At 35.1% G+C, this 14,395-nt stretch overlaps 1 protein-coding gene across 7 annotated transcripts in view; it reads right to left on the bottom strand.

The window, feature by feature from the left end:
• ATF7IP (activating transcription factor 7 interacting protein) overlaps positions 1-14,395 on the bottom strand; it is a 121,109-nt gene that overhangs the window by 56,210 nt on the left and 50,504 nt on the right. For 2 of the 7 annotated variants that reach the window (XM_004387334.3, XM_012558753.2), the window contains exons 1-2: positions 9,143-11,036; positions 1,713-3,265 (exon numbers count right to left, since the gene is read on the bottom strand). In XM_004387334.3, coding sequence (XP_004387391.1) covers positions 1,713-3,258 — 1,546 coding nt within the window. In that variant the 5' untranslated portion in view covers positions 3,259-3,265; positions 9,143-11,036. Of the gene's footprint in view, positions 1-1,712; positions 3,266-9,142; positions 11,037-13,940; positions 14,160-14,395 lie in introns of those variants that run through there. The other 5 variants (XM_023741590.1, XM_023741591.1, XM_023741588.1 and 2 more) reach the window with 3 other exon arrangements.

Here is a 14,395-nt window from a genome sequence, read left to right as displayed (position 1 = left end):
TCCTCTGCTTAAAGTCTTTCAATGGCATCATAATGCTTCAGCATTGTAACTAAGGTCCTTCATGATATACCACTCTTGCATTATCAATCATTCATTCACTCTACAAATACTTACTGAGCACTGATTTTGTGCCAGGCACTGTTTTGACCTGATGATGGTGGCTTAAAGCAGGATGGACAGCAGTTAAGGTGGTAAGAACACATTGGATTCTAGATCTATTCTGAAGGTAGAACCAACAAGATTTTCTAATGAACTGGATATGGGATAGGAGAGAAGCCAATAAAAATTACTCCAAAGCTTTTGGCCTTAGCAAGTAAAATGATGGAGTTGCTATTAAGAGGGATTAATTGCAGTAAACTGACAGGCAAGCATTGCCCTGAATACATCTTGTGCTCTCATAAAATTACTCTCTACTCTAAACTCTCAGAACATTATTCACTGTATTCATCAAATTATAATTAATGACCTGTGGTTTAATTCTTGGCTGCATCCTGAAGGCAAGTACTGAATTTGACCTTTAAATTCCAAAAACCAAGAAAAGGCTAGCCTGTCCCTCCAAATAGCTTTGGTGAATGAATGAATGCCCTTTGGAAATGAAATCAGCCTTTAATAAAATTAAATTAAAAAAAAAAAAAAAACTCTCTTTCTAAAAGCTAATATGTATGATATATTGGAGAAGAGATTTTCTCTTGTCTCTCTCTCCTAAGCCTGCCTCCTTTTTTTTAATTTGAACAAACTAGAAACCAGATGTGGTTCATGCTAACAAGATCACTCTTCTCATGGAGCGCCAGGTCTAACAGAATGCGATACAATGGGAAGATTGAGATAGTCACCCAAGTCTGAAGAGGGGTGAGAAAGTTTCATACAGGAATGATATTTGAGTTTGACCATGAAAGCAAAGAACGATTTTTCTCATTGTCTCCTTTTCCTCTGGGAATAATAAAAGAGATAGGAGAGGTAGGCATTGAGCAGACCATAGTTTATATTACTTTTATATAAGGAGTTTGGAATTAACCTAAAAGTAATAGAAATCTAATAAAAGGGACAGAATTAATCAAATTTTAAAAAATATGAGTTACAGGGAGATCATTCAGAAGATGAGGTGGAAGGGAAGAGGTTAGACAGACTATAAAGAGGACTAAAGAACCAAATGAATAAATTCTTTATCAAATGAATACTATAGCCCCAAAGTTTCTGACTTCGTGCCAACAGTGGTGCCATTTCCTGGACAAAGAATATTAAAGAATCATATTTCATTAGTAAGATGAATTGAAAACATGATTTACTAAACTTGAAGCAATTAAACTAAATCACTAGGTTTTTAGATCCTAAGTTATCTGACTGCAAAGTGATAGCGAGAAAGAACAATTGTTATGACTTTGATCATTATGTACTGGCATGAAATTGTTACCTAATAATGTCATGTTGGTCCAGCTTATCTCTTTCTAGACTATAAATCCCTTAAATCCCTTAAAGGCAAGAGAAATAAGGGCAATTTCTACTTTTCTCATGTCCCTTCGTAGCACTCAGCACAATGCTGCTCACAGAGTGGGTACTTTGTAACTCAAATTCTGTGAAGTTAAGAGATCCTTCTAGTCACCACCATTCTCAACTTTTTCTCTCTGCGACTAAAAGAATTTTAACACTTGATGAGGATGTTTTTAAAAACATTTTACTAAACAAAATCTTTAAAATTTAAATAATCTGCTAACCTGGAGAGCATGCCTCATTTTGTGATATAATTTCAGACTCATCTTTTTCACCTGAAATATCCTCTTCGTCAGAGAGGACCAAAAAGGCTTCTTTTGGCAAACTCTCACTACTTTCTTGTTTAGATGGTGATCCAAAAGAACCTTCCATTTTTTCTTCCAAATCTGGATTTGTCTCATCAATTGGAAGGAGAGACGTTTTAGAGAAGCAAGTAAGTTCATCTTCAGCAGGTGCAAGCTTTTCCAAAATAGGAATAATTTCATCTGTCTCCATGGAATCTGTGTTTTCTAATATATTCTCATTTTTGTCATCTTCTATAACATTTTCATTAATGGTTTCTGCAAGGTCTGAAGAATTTTCATCTTCATTCTTTTCACCTTGATCAAGTTCCATACTACTAGATATAGCCTCTTCTCCAAGAGCAAGCTCTAGGATACCATCTTCCTCTACCTTCTTTTCATTTTCAGGAGGTAGATTTGAACAAATAGTTGTTTCATCTGTTTTTGGAGTTTCTTCATTAGCATCAGTATTACTATCACCATTATTTTTCTCTTCAAATGAGTCCTTACTTTGAATTTGGTCTAACTTTTCATCATCCCTATTATTTTCAAGAAAATCATCATCTTTATTGCTACTAGGCTCTGTAGTTTCAGGAACTGCTTCACAAACTGGTATAGTACTTGGTTCAAAGGCTGTTTGATCATCAGAAACCAGTGTTCCAGAGGTTGGTTGATCAGAGGCTGGTTCATCAGAGGCCAGTTCATCAGAGATCGGTCCGCTAGCGGCTGATGGTCCAGAGGACAGATCACCAGACGGCAAATCACTAGAGGCCAGATCACCAGAGGCTGGATCATCAGAGGCCAGATCACCGGAAGTGGGTTCATCAGAGGAAGGTTCATCAGAGGCGGGTTCATCAGAGGCGGGTTCACCAGAGGCAGGTTCACCAGAGGCAGATTCAACAGAGGTGGGTTCACCAGAGGCGGATTCACTGGAGGCAGGTTCACTGGAGGCAGGTTCACCAGAGATGGGATCACTGGAGGTGCGATCATCAGAGGTGGGATCACCAGAAGTGGGACCACTAGAGGCAGGAACAGGTAAGGCCAGTATTCCAGAGGCCGAATCTCCAAAGTTCAGATCGTTAGAGGCCGGAACACCAGAAGGTGGTTCAGAAGTCATCTGAGAGGCTGGTTCAGGAGTTTTATTATTAGAAAATAAAGGTTCACTACTTAAATCATCATTCTGACTGTTTTTAACATTAATATTTAGGATACAGGGCGTTTCCTTCCATTCTGTTTTACTTTCTTCAGGGTCAAAACAAACCTCTTCGATGCCATTCACCTCTTCCTTGTCTTTAATATAATCCATATTTTCCAAAGGTGAAGTTGGGTCCAAATCTCCATTTTCATGGTTGCCATTTAACAGCTTGACATCAGCCTTCAACAGTTCTTCTTTGACCTTGCACACTACTTCAAGTTGTTGACGATCGCTCACTCTCATCGTTTTTCGAGCCTTGAAGACTTTTTTCTGAGGTTCTTCTATACTATCCATTTTGAATCTTGAAAAAAGAGAGAAAGAAAGTATGTTTAATAATTGAAACAGAAGTCATCTGATTACAGATTTACTGCACATTAATCTTATTATAAGAGAAGTAAGCAGCACTTAATGATATTTTGAAATAATGGCATATAGAAAACATCATAACCCTTGATGTGAGTTAGTTTTTGTATTTACTAGATTTATATAACACAAAATTAATGAATGGGTATAATCCATACTAGAAGATCAATTACAAGCCAGTATTACGACAAAAAGGACTAGTTTTCATTCTCAATAAAGCTAATGGGATTCACAGAGCCTGGTGTAGTTATATAAACATTTAAAAAAACAGATGGTTAATAATCTGGTTGACAAAGAAAATGAGGAAGAAAAATCAGTAGGGGAATAGGAAAGAAGCATAGAGATAAGAAAAAAGAAAACAGACAATTAAGGAACAGGAATCGTAAACATATTAATAAGACATTACCATCAAGAAAGTGGAAAGACAGCCAACATAGTGGGTGGAAATATTTGCAAATCATTTATCTGATAAGAGACTTCTATCTAGGATAGATGTAAGTATCTAGGATTTAAAGAACTGTTATAACTTAATAATAGAGAGAAATAAACCATAACCCAATTTAAAAATGTGCAAATGATTTGACTGCTTTCTCCAAAGAATATATACAAATGGCAATAAAGAAATGAAAAGATGCTTAACATCATTAATCGTCAGGGAAATGCAAATCAAAATCACAATGAGATACCACTTCACAAACACTAGGATGGCTATAAGCAAAAAGACAGAATAACAAGTGTTGGCCAGGATGTGGGAAAACTGCAAACCTCATACAATACTGGTGGGATTGCATAATGGTACAGCTGCTCTGGAAAACAGTCTGGCAGTTACTCAACATGTTAAACACAGAGTTGCCATATGACCCCAGTGATTTCACTCCTATGTATATACCCAAGAGAAATAAAAACGTATGTTCACATAAAAACTTGTACATGAATGTTTATAGAAGCATTATTTATAACAGCAAAATGTGAAAGCAACTCAAAAGTCTATCAACTAATGAATGGGTAAAAAAATATATATATGGTATATTCATATAATGGAATATTATTTGGCCATAAAAAGGAATGAAGTACTGACACATACTACAACATGGATAAACGTTGAAAACATTATGCTAAGTGAAAGAAGCCAGTCACAACCAACCACATATTTAATGATTTTATCTATATGAAATGCCCAGAATTAGCAAATCTAGAGACAGAAAGTAAATTAGTGATTGTCTAGGGATGGGGGAAGGGAGAAATAGGGGGTGCTGCCAAAGGGTACAGGGATTCTTTATAAGATGAAAATGTTCTAAAATTAATTGTGGTGATAATTGCAAAACTCTGTGAATATACTAAAAACCAATGAACTGTATACTTTAAATGGGTGAAATGTATGCATGTGAATCTCTCAATAAGACTATTAAAAAGGGGGGGGAACATACTGTAATGTGTGTTTTTTTATCAGTCTTGCTAGAGTTTTATCAGTTTATTTCTTCAAAGAACAAACTTTTAACTTTGTTAATATTTCTCAGTTTTAAATCTGCTTTCTACTTTTATTGTTTTGTGCTTTAATATTTATTATTTCATTTCTCTTACTGCTTTTAAAAAGCTTAAACTACTATTTTTTCCTTTAGGTTCAAGCTTAATTATTAGTTTTCAAACTTTCCCCTTTTTTAATATATGCATTTTAAAGCTATAAATTTCCCTCTAAGCACTGCTTTAGCTGCATCTCATATTTTGATGTGCCATATTTTCATTATTATTCTGCTAAAATTTTTTCTAATTTCCACTGTGATTTCTTCTTTCCTCTAGGAGTTATTCAGAAGTATATTTCTTAAAAATATAATACATTATGAGCAAGCAAAGCGCACTGGATATCCACTCACCATCACCATTTCCAGTAGGAGTGATGGGAGCATAAAATTCCAAACAGGAAGAAAAAAAGTAAATGATTAGACTTAACTTTTTGGCTTCCTGTCTTCCTTTGGCTTGAGCAGGAAAAAAAGCAGCCCCTCACATCAGGGAATTTATCTGACACTTACAGCTAGGCTTCAATGTTACTATAAACTGATCTGATGCTTATAGCTAGGCCACGTTATTCTCCTGTTGAATATAGAAAATCTCACGGATCATTTTTTCAGACACAGTCACTGTGCAATCCACAAAATACCAAAATATCTCCCTCTCCCACTAAATGAGTGACTGTTACTTCTTTACCAATTACAGTTTTATCCTCCTTATAGTGTGTTCTCCCTATAAACCAAAAACCAAACCAGTTATCTTCGAGTAGATTCCAACTCATGGCAGCCCCATGTGCACGCCATAAAGTTTTCAATGGCTGTGGTCTTTTACACAAGCGGATCACTATACCATTCTCCCAAAGCACCTCTGAGTGATTTTGAAACGGCAACCTTTTGGTCAATAGCTGAGTCCTTAACTGTCTGTGCCATCCAGGGAACTCCTGTTTTCCCTACAGATAAAATATAGTGAGATACCCAGCCACAGAATTGCCCTTACTTTCTGAAAGCACCCAGTTCAGAGTGAGGTTCATCTACTTTCTTAAGCACTACTCAAAATAACAAAACCGAGATTCAAATCCTGTACTAGGTTTTTTTCTAACATCCTCTACTGATATGCCATACAGTTTCCCCATGGTGAGAACTGTCCCTGCCTGTAACAAATAATAAATCAACTTGTTCAAATACAGGTTATGTCCCTGATGGTCTTTGGCTGAAGGCCATAAAACAATGGGCCTAGCCTATTTGATGGAGGCCAATACAGCTTGAGAACCTACCACTCTGTCATGCTACTTTTGGATTGTGGTACATTCTGCAATCATTCTCTCACTTTAAGCCAAAGACTTAAAGTATTATTTCTTAGTCTTCTTAGCCTTTTTATTTAAATCGGGGGACTGAATAAAACTATTTAGACAATTTACCTTTCAAATGAACCTCAATGCAAAATTATCACAGACACTATTTTAAGGGTTATCAATGGCAGTGTAAAATTTCAACTTCAAGGGTTTTCTCACCATTCATTCCAAAGTCATGCTAACTGAAAAATTTCCACAAAGAAGTAGAATGCAAATTCTAGGGTAATTTTTCCTTGCTGACTCCAAACATAAAAAATAATTAAATTTGTTATTTATATAGTTATTCTTTAATATTTTCAAACACTGAACTGCAATTCTTATCACCAGTTGCATTAAAAGTAGACATTTTTTAATGTACATTTCCATAAGTTTTACTAACCCGATTAAGAACATGAACCTGTAGACAGAAACATGGGTTTGAATTCTAGCTCTCCCATGTACTTACTGTGTCACAGTGGGTACATTACCTAACATGTCTAAGTTTTAGTTCCAGTTACCTTACAAACGGAGTAATATCAGTACCTGTCAGAGGTTGGATGATGATTAAATGGAATTCAATATATTAAACATTCAACATAGTAAGTGCTCAACAAATGTTATCATACAATCATCTATGTATATTCAAAATAATGTTTTAGGCATAAACTACAGAACTTAAGTATTTTGGTATTTTGTATATGAATCCGAAAACCCAATATGCAAACCTCCTGTTTAATATTAAAATGTCACCATCAAATAACATTTAATAAAAATAAATACAATCCAAGCAAGCTGCTTTTATCAATAAAATTGCCATTAAATTCAGTAACAATAAAATACTGTACAGAAAATTACAGAATAACTACCATTCATATCCACAAGGGAGCACACTACAGCCATTTACCAGATCTTTTATGGGTTCTAAGTATAATAAAAAAGAGACAAAGCAATAAGGAAGTAGCCTTAAAAACCAGTTCAAACTAGGTTCAGCCACATCTGTGCAAACCAATCAGCAGTCTAGAAACCTATTTTGCATAAGCAAAGTATATTTAACAAAGGTACAAAGAGAAAGATGTGCTACATGCAAACAAGTCTCCATGGCTATATTAATCAGAACACAACATTTCTAAGGATCATGTTAAATACTACCATCTGGAACTAAGATGTCATTCACAAAACCATTGTACAAAACAAATACTGCTTTTTTAGACGGTAACACTAGAATTACAAAGCGAAATTTCATGTGACAGTAATTAATAGACACAGGAAAAAGCATTAATATTTCACAGCAGAAAATGTCTGCCATTATCTAGAATTAACTGCAAAACGTGATGAACTAGTTTCTCTGGAAAATATTTCTTCATGAGGAGGATACAGTGAAAAAAAAAAAGTTTAAGCCCTTACTCTATATATTCAAACTCAAGAACTCGGGGAAATATTGCCACCAATAAAATCTCTTTCTATAGCATTAACAAGGATTTCCCTTTTACCAAAGGAATTTATATTTGAAAAACAGAGAAGAGTGTGTTACCTGCAAAAAGTCTCTATGCTTGGGAAAAATTTTCAAATCTTTAGCAAATTATTTTTAAGGAAAGCCCAATGAGCCTCTTCTTAAGTGAAAACATTATTTTTTTCTCTGCTTCATCCTCCTCCATCCACCCATTTCTTCTTTCTAGCAAACAGATCACAGCCATGAAACAACAAAGGGAAGTATTTCCAAAAGCTGTTATGTCTTAGCCTACAGTCTGCTTGCTCAAAAAGCTCGAGAAATTTAAGTGGCTGTTCAAGAGCTGCTCACAAACTCAGCCAATCAGCAGCTAGCATTCTGATTCCTGCCCAGCAACAGGAGACAGACAATAAGGTCAGATACATATAATTAATAAAACAAAACCTGGATCCACAAGAGTTTAGTGTGGTTCTTTGTCTAATAATAGGTAATCTAGAACACTGTTTGCATAAAATCCTAAATCATTAACATGCATTAAACTTACCACACACAAATAAAATTTACATCTTTTATGCTACTTTATCTTGCTTTAATATATGTCTGTGAATTCTTCCAGAAATATGAATCACTTCTCTACTGGGGAATAAGTCAAACAAGGACAATACATACAAGAACATACTTTTGTACACAATGGGTTAGAACCTGCAAAATTCAAATGTAAATTTCTAAAAACAATAAATAATCCATAGTCTATGTATCTATAGAACCCTGGTGGCACAGTGGTTAAGAGTCAAAAGGTAGGCGGTTCGAACCTACCAGCCACTCTGCAGGAGAAAGATGTGGCAGTCAGCTTCCTTAAAGATTTACTGCCTTAGAAACCCTGTGGGGCAGTTCTACTCTGTCCTACAGGGTAGCTGCGAGTCAGCTCAACTTGACGTCAGCTGTGGGTTTTTTTGGTTATACATCTATAAAACATTTATAACTAAAATCTGGCAAAACATTAAATTCAAATAATTAACAATATTATTTTCATTCTCACCTATCACTATTGCTGATTTCCAATTCCAAAAGTTAATAGTATTCTGTACCCTAAGGTTTACTGTGGATAGCATTATAAAGTGTTCTGTTGTCCACTGCACTAAGTTTAATTCATCTAATGGAATTTAAATGTCTGATTCCTGACAACCTATATTAAGTGCTGTAAGTACAGTCACTACATCCTTTTCTCCTTAACTACCTTTCGCAGCAGGTTATAAAAAGGTTATATGAACTCACCTTTTAAAGGAATAAAGTAAATATATGGATAGCAAGGTAAATATTCATGTAAACTGAAGGGACTTTTTTCTTATATTACATCATTTTACAGTTCTTTAAATGTAAAAATATAAAATAAAAATAGGAGCTCTCTCATCAGAATACACTTCTTTCCCAAATTCACTACCTATTAGGTATTCTTAGTAAACAAGTTTAAAAAATAAACCTCATTTTTTCCCCTTTAGTTACAGATGAAACTTGTAATTTTTCAAACATACCCAAGAGGGAGCTTGCTGCAGTCATGCTCTAAAATTTATATAATCTCCCCATAGGAAAAATAAAATCAGCAGCTGCTTCAGTGCTTCAGTCCTCTGAGAGAAGTGAAATTCACTGTCTGATTGGCTCAAAGAGGTAGCTGCTTAAAACCAATCAGACAAGAGCAACACAAACCTTGCCCAGCAACAAGGGAAGCAGATGAGGGCAAGTGTTCTACCAAGAATCCAAACTGAGTGTGAAAACAAAGAGTGAACAATGAAATGGAGACTTACTAGTAATATATCCCTAGATTCTTTGTTTGAACTACAGTCTGTGGTGTTTGTATTTTATTATTATTATTAAGTAAACTAAGGTCTGGTCTGTACTGCTTTTCAAAAACAGCCTTGAATAATAAAAACAGGAAGTACCAGGATTGTTGGATCAAAAAGCATACATACGCACACAAACACTACATTAAGTTCAAAGTTATGACTATCTGATGAACTATACTTAAAAATAAATTTAACAAAAATTTGAAAAACTTTAAGCAAAATTATTTAAGTAGACTTGGCACTTCTATCTTTTACACAAGCACTCCAGTTACATTCATGTGTTAACTGACATTAATGTAACATTTTTCTGAATAATGTAATGCTGAAAATAATTTTTATTCAAATTTAAGTTTCAGTTTAATGGCTTAACTAAATATTAGTCAGTAGGCCTGACTAACAGTGGCATACTATTATTTTTCCTATGCTGATGATTCCTAGCCTCTTTAGAATGCAGCTATTATTGGATTCTTTACGCTCCTCCCCCAACACACACACCTCATCCTCAGCTGAAACTGTGATTTTATTTTGCACTGCTAAATTTTGCTTGAGAATTCTGTGATATTCCTGAAAACAAAATCATAAAGGATAATTAGTTCCTTGCACAATAAATGCTGAAAATCTGTTTTCACTGTTTACTAGCCATTAGATGGCTGAACCTGGTTCACCAACTTTGACATCTGCTTGCTGGAATTTAATATATCAAGTTTTTCATTTTTATCTTAAATAATGGCTATCTTGTCATGTCTGCTAATCATCCATTATTTTTCTAAAATTTTAATATACAATCACTACTTTTAATATTCTGTTATATCTCACAAAGGTTTTCACCACGTTCTCTGTCACTCACAAAACACTGGCAATATTAATTACTTGAGGACCCAAAGCCCAGGTTCACAATTCTTCAATTCTACTATGCTATGGTTCTTCCCTCAATTCACATAAAAGCCCTGTTAACAGCTATCCTACCATCTTGTTTAAAATACTAATTGATGAACTCTGCTCTACGTTCACCTAGTACTCACAAATTCAGAAAATTATTCAGTGATGATAGCATTTGACAAGTCAACAAATAACCCCTCTGCCTGTCATCAACCAACGGATATTGCTACCTGGGGTATCAGAATGTAAAAATGGAGGATCACCAAACCAATTTAAAAACAAAAATCAACAACCAAGGACACCAGAAGTCTTAACAGCTGCTTTCACAACAAGTCCTTGGACAAAACAGGAGCAAATCATGCTCTTGAAATTTTGATCCCCACAGGGAACACCATACACAATGGAGAAAGACTGAGAGCTTTCCCCTTAATATCAGGAACAATACAAGGATGCCCACTCTAGCCACTGCTATTCAACCTTCTATTCTGGAAGTCCTAGCCTGAGCAATTTGTCAAGAAAAAGAAATAAAAGATATCCAAATCAGTAAGGAGGAAGTAAAACTATCCCTTTTTGCAAATGACATGTTCCTATACACCCACTGCCGACAAGCCAACTCTGACTCATAGCAGCGACCCCATAGGGTTTCCTAGGTTGTAAATCTCTACAGAAGCAGACTGCCACATCTTTCTCCCGCGGAGCCACTGGTGGTATCAAACTGCTGACTTTTTGGTTAGCAGTAGATCGCTTTAACCACTGCGCCACCAGGGCTCCTTCAAAACTGCCCCATAGGGTTTCTAAGGAGTGGCTGGTGGATTCAAACTGCCACTTGGCTGCTCACCAAAAGGTCGGCAGTTCCAATCCACCAGCCGCTTCTTGGAAACCCTATGGGGCAGTTCTACTCTGTCCTATAGGGTCGCTATGAGTCGGAATCAGCTAGATGGCAATGGGTTTGGTTTTGGGTTTTTATGATCCTATACATACAGGATCATAAAAAGATCCTATATATATATAGGATCATAAAGACTCCCCAAGAAGACTATTAGAGCTAATCAATGAATTCGGTAAAGTGGCAAGGTACAAGGTCAACATACATACAAATATGTTGGGTTTCTATACACATCTGTAATGAGCATTCTGAAAAGGAAATTAAGGACACAATTCCATTTACAATAGCATCTAAGAGGATATAATACCTAGGAATAAATTTAACCAGGAAAGTAAAAAACTTGTACACAAAAAGTACAGAACATTACTGTAAGAAATTAAAGAAGACCTAAATAAATGGAAGGACATTACATATTCATGGACTGGAAGACTTAATATTGTTAAGATGGCAATATTACCCAAAGCCATTTGTAGACTCAATGTGACAGCCATCAAAATTCCAACAGCCTTCTTAGCAGAAAAAGAAAAGCTAGACCTTAAATTTATATGGAATGATAAGGGGCCCCAAACAGCCAAAGCAATTTTGAAAAAGAATAAAGTAGGTGGACTCACATTCTCTGATTTCAAAACATACTATAAAGCTACAGTAATCAAAACAACTTGGTACTGGTATAATAGTTTTATATATTAGAGCTTGTATCCTCCAAGCTTGTTAAACATGGATGAACACTGTAAACGTTAAGTGAAAGAAACCAGTCACACCCACATATTTAATGATTCCGTTTATATGAAATGTCCACAATAGGCAAATCTATGGAGACAGAAAGTAAATTAGTAGCTGCTTAGGGCATGAAAGGAGGTTAGGGGAAATAGAGAGACCTGTTAATGGATACAAGTGTTTGTTTGTTTTGAGGGGGGCAATGGAAGGTTCTAAAATTGATTGTGGTGATGATTTATACAAATCCGTAAACAATGGATACAAGTGTTTGTTTTGAGGGGGGCAACGGAATGTTCTAAAATTGATTGTGGTGATGATTTGTATAAATCCATAAACATACTAAAAACCATTAAACTGTATACTTTAAATAGGTGAACTGAAGTATATCTCAATAAACCTGTTATTTAAAAAAAAAAAAAAACAGAACTACAGTTATTTTGTTTTTCTTTTGTTTTTAACCTAATCCCACTTTAATGGGTCACACTTTAAACATGAAAAAAAGTATTGTTTTAGTTCATATTTTAGGGGTTCGTATTTGTACGCCTACAAGTATATGTATATAATTATAGTGGTATAAAAGGTGAAACAAGTAAAATACCACCAGCCTTGTACTCTTAGGTGCTCATCTTAGATAAGCCAGGTACTCATTTTCCCTGTTATAAATGGCACATAATTCTATAGTATGCTCATCTAGGAGACCTGGTGGCACAACAGTTGAGCACTTGGCTGCTAATCGAAAGGATAGTGGTTCGAAACCACCCAGTGGTTCTGCGGGAGCAACACTTAGCAATCTGCTCCCATAAAGATTACAGCCTAGAAAACTCTATGGGGCAGTTCTACTCTTGTCACCTGGGGTCACTATGAGTTGAAAATCGACTCAATGGCACCCAACAACAACATGCTCATGTTACGTGATGACAGTAATGGGCATGAGATAGCTATACGAGACAACAAAAGAAAGCAACTGTTTTCAACATAGAAACAGTACTGAGTGTGGTATGGATAATCATTCCAGACACACATATTAATAAAGTTTTCTACATATAGTAAATGCAATTAATGACCTTTTACCAGAAGGGCTAGGAAGTCTAAAGTTTAGTAGAAGCATTCTCTCCTATTATAAACGATCACTATCAGCAAAAGGACTTAAATGTGATTAATGTTGATAAATTTGTTTCAAAATGAGGTATACTATACTTATTGAACATTCTGGGACTGCATATGGTTTTGTCACATTTCTTCAGTACACAGTATTGTCTTTATCCAATATAATGTATCCTGTACCATTTATTGTATTTGTCAGTACTTTAAATACATTCTTTAAGAAATAATTATTATAAGTGGACTCTAATACCTATATTTATGCATTATTCAATGACACACTTTGGTACTTCCCATCACGTATCTAGTATAACATTAACACATTTAAGTTCCAAAGCTTTAATGTCAGAAAATATCTTAAAATATGCTGATATCATAAACTTCTTCTGAAGTCATTTAACAAAAGAAAGAAGAAATTCTGGTGTAACATTAATGAACTACGTAGTGTATGGCATATAGTACATACTCAGTAAATATTGGCTAAAAGAATGATGCATTTATAGACATATTAACTAACACCTAAAATAATTCTGAAATTAAAAAACTAATTACTTATTCTTTTAGGAAGTAAAGGTAGTAATCTGAAACATTCGTGACATAATTGTAAACCAACGTACCAGCATGTTCACATACAGCAGGTTTACACACAGAAGATGACCTTTATTTTGGGAGGTAGGATGCGAAAAGCAAATTATATCTACTTACACATAATGCTATCTTTAACAGAGGTCAATACATAGCACCATTAAAATTAATCAAATCTGATGTGAGAGGCATTTTTCAAGCCTGATAAAGCTTGCTTAGATGGTTTGATTTCCTGCTTCAAAAAATAAAATACCCTTAAAAAAATTTATTTTGCTCATTATTACATAAAGACGAAAACCTTCTTTAAAATAATAAACATACCCAAAGGGAGCCCCCTGCAGCCATCTTATCAGTTCTCTCACAGCAACAGAAACTGAAATACAATTTGCATAGTCACTGTGGTTGGCTAACAAAAGTAGAGTTATGTAACCAATCAGGAAGCTAGAAATTGGCAAACATAAGAGGAGAAATTTTACATCTGCCTGGCAACAGTCTAAAAATAGAAACAATATGCTCCGATGAATCCAAGAATGGATGTGAACATAAAAGCAAAGCTACCAGCAAAAGCACTTTATTTACTTGGAGGAAAAGATGTGCCTTGCATTTCATCACCTAAAATATTAACTTGATATCTTGTTAGAAGGCAAAGCTAAATAAATGGGCTACTTTCAAATAACATGCCGTTAGCCATTTTTTTATATGATAAATATGCAGACAGACAGATAGATATAGGTAGATAAGTTTGTGTGTGTGTGTGTATTTCAGAATTTTTTTTT

Source organism: Trichechus manatus, unplaced genomic scaffold (assembly GCF_000243295.1).
Source record: "Trichechus manatus latirostris isolate Lorelei unplaced genomic scaffold, TriManLat1.0 scaffold00184, whole genome shotgun sequence".
Lineage (NCBI taxonomy): Eukaryota > Metazoa > Chordata > Mammalia > Sirenia > Trichechidae > Trichechus > Trichechus manatus.
This window is presented reverse-complemented; position numbering and strand designations above follow the sequence as displayed.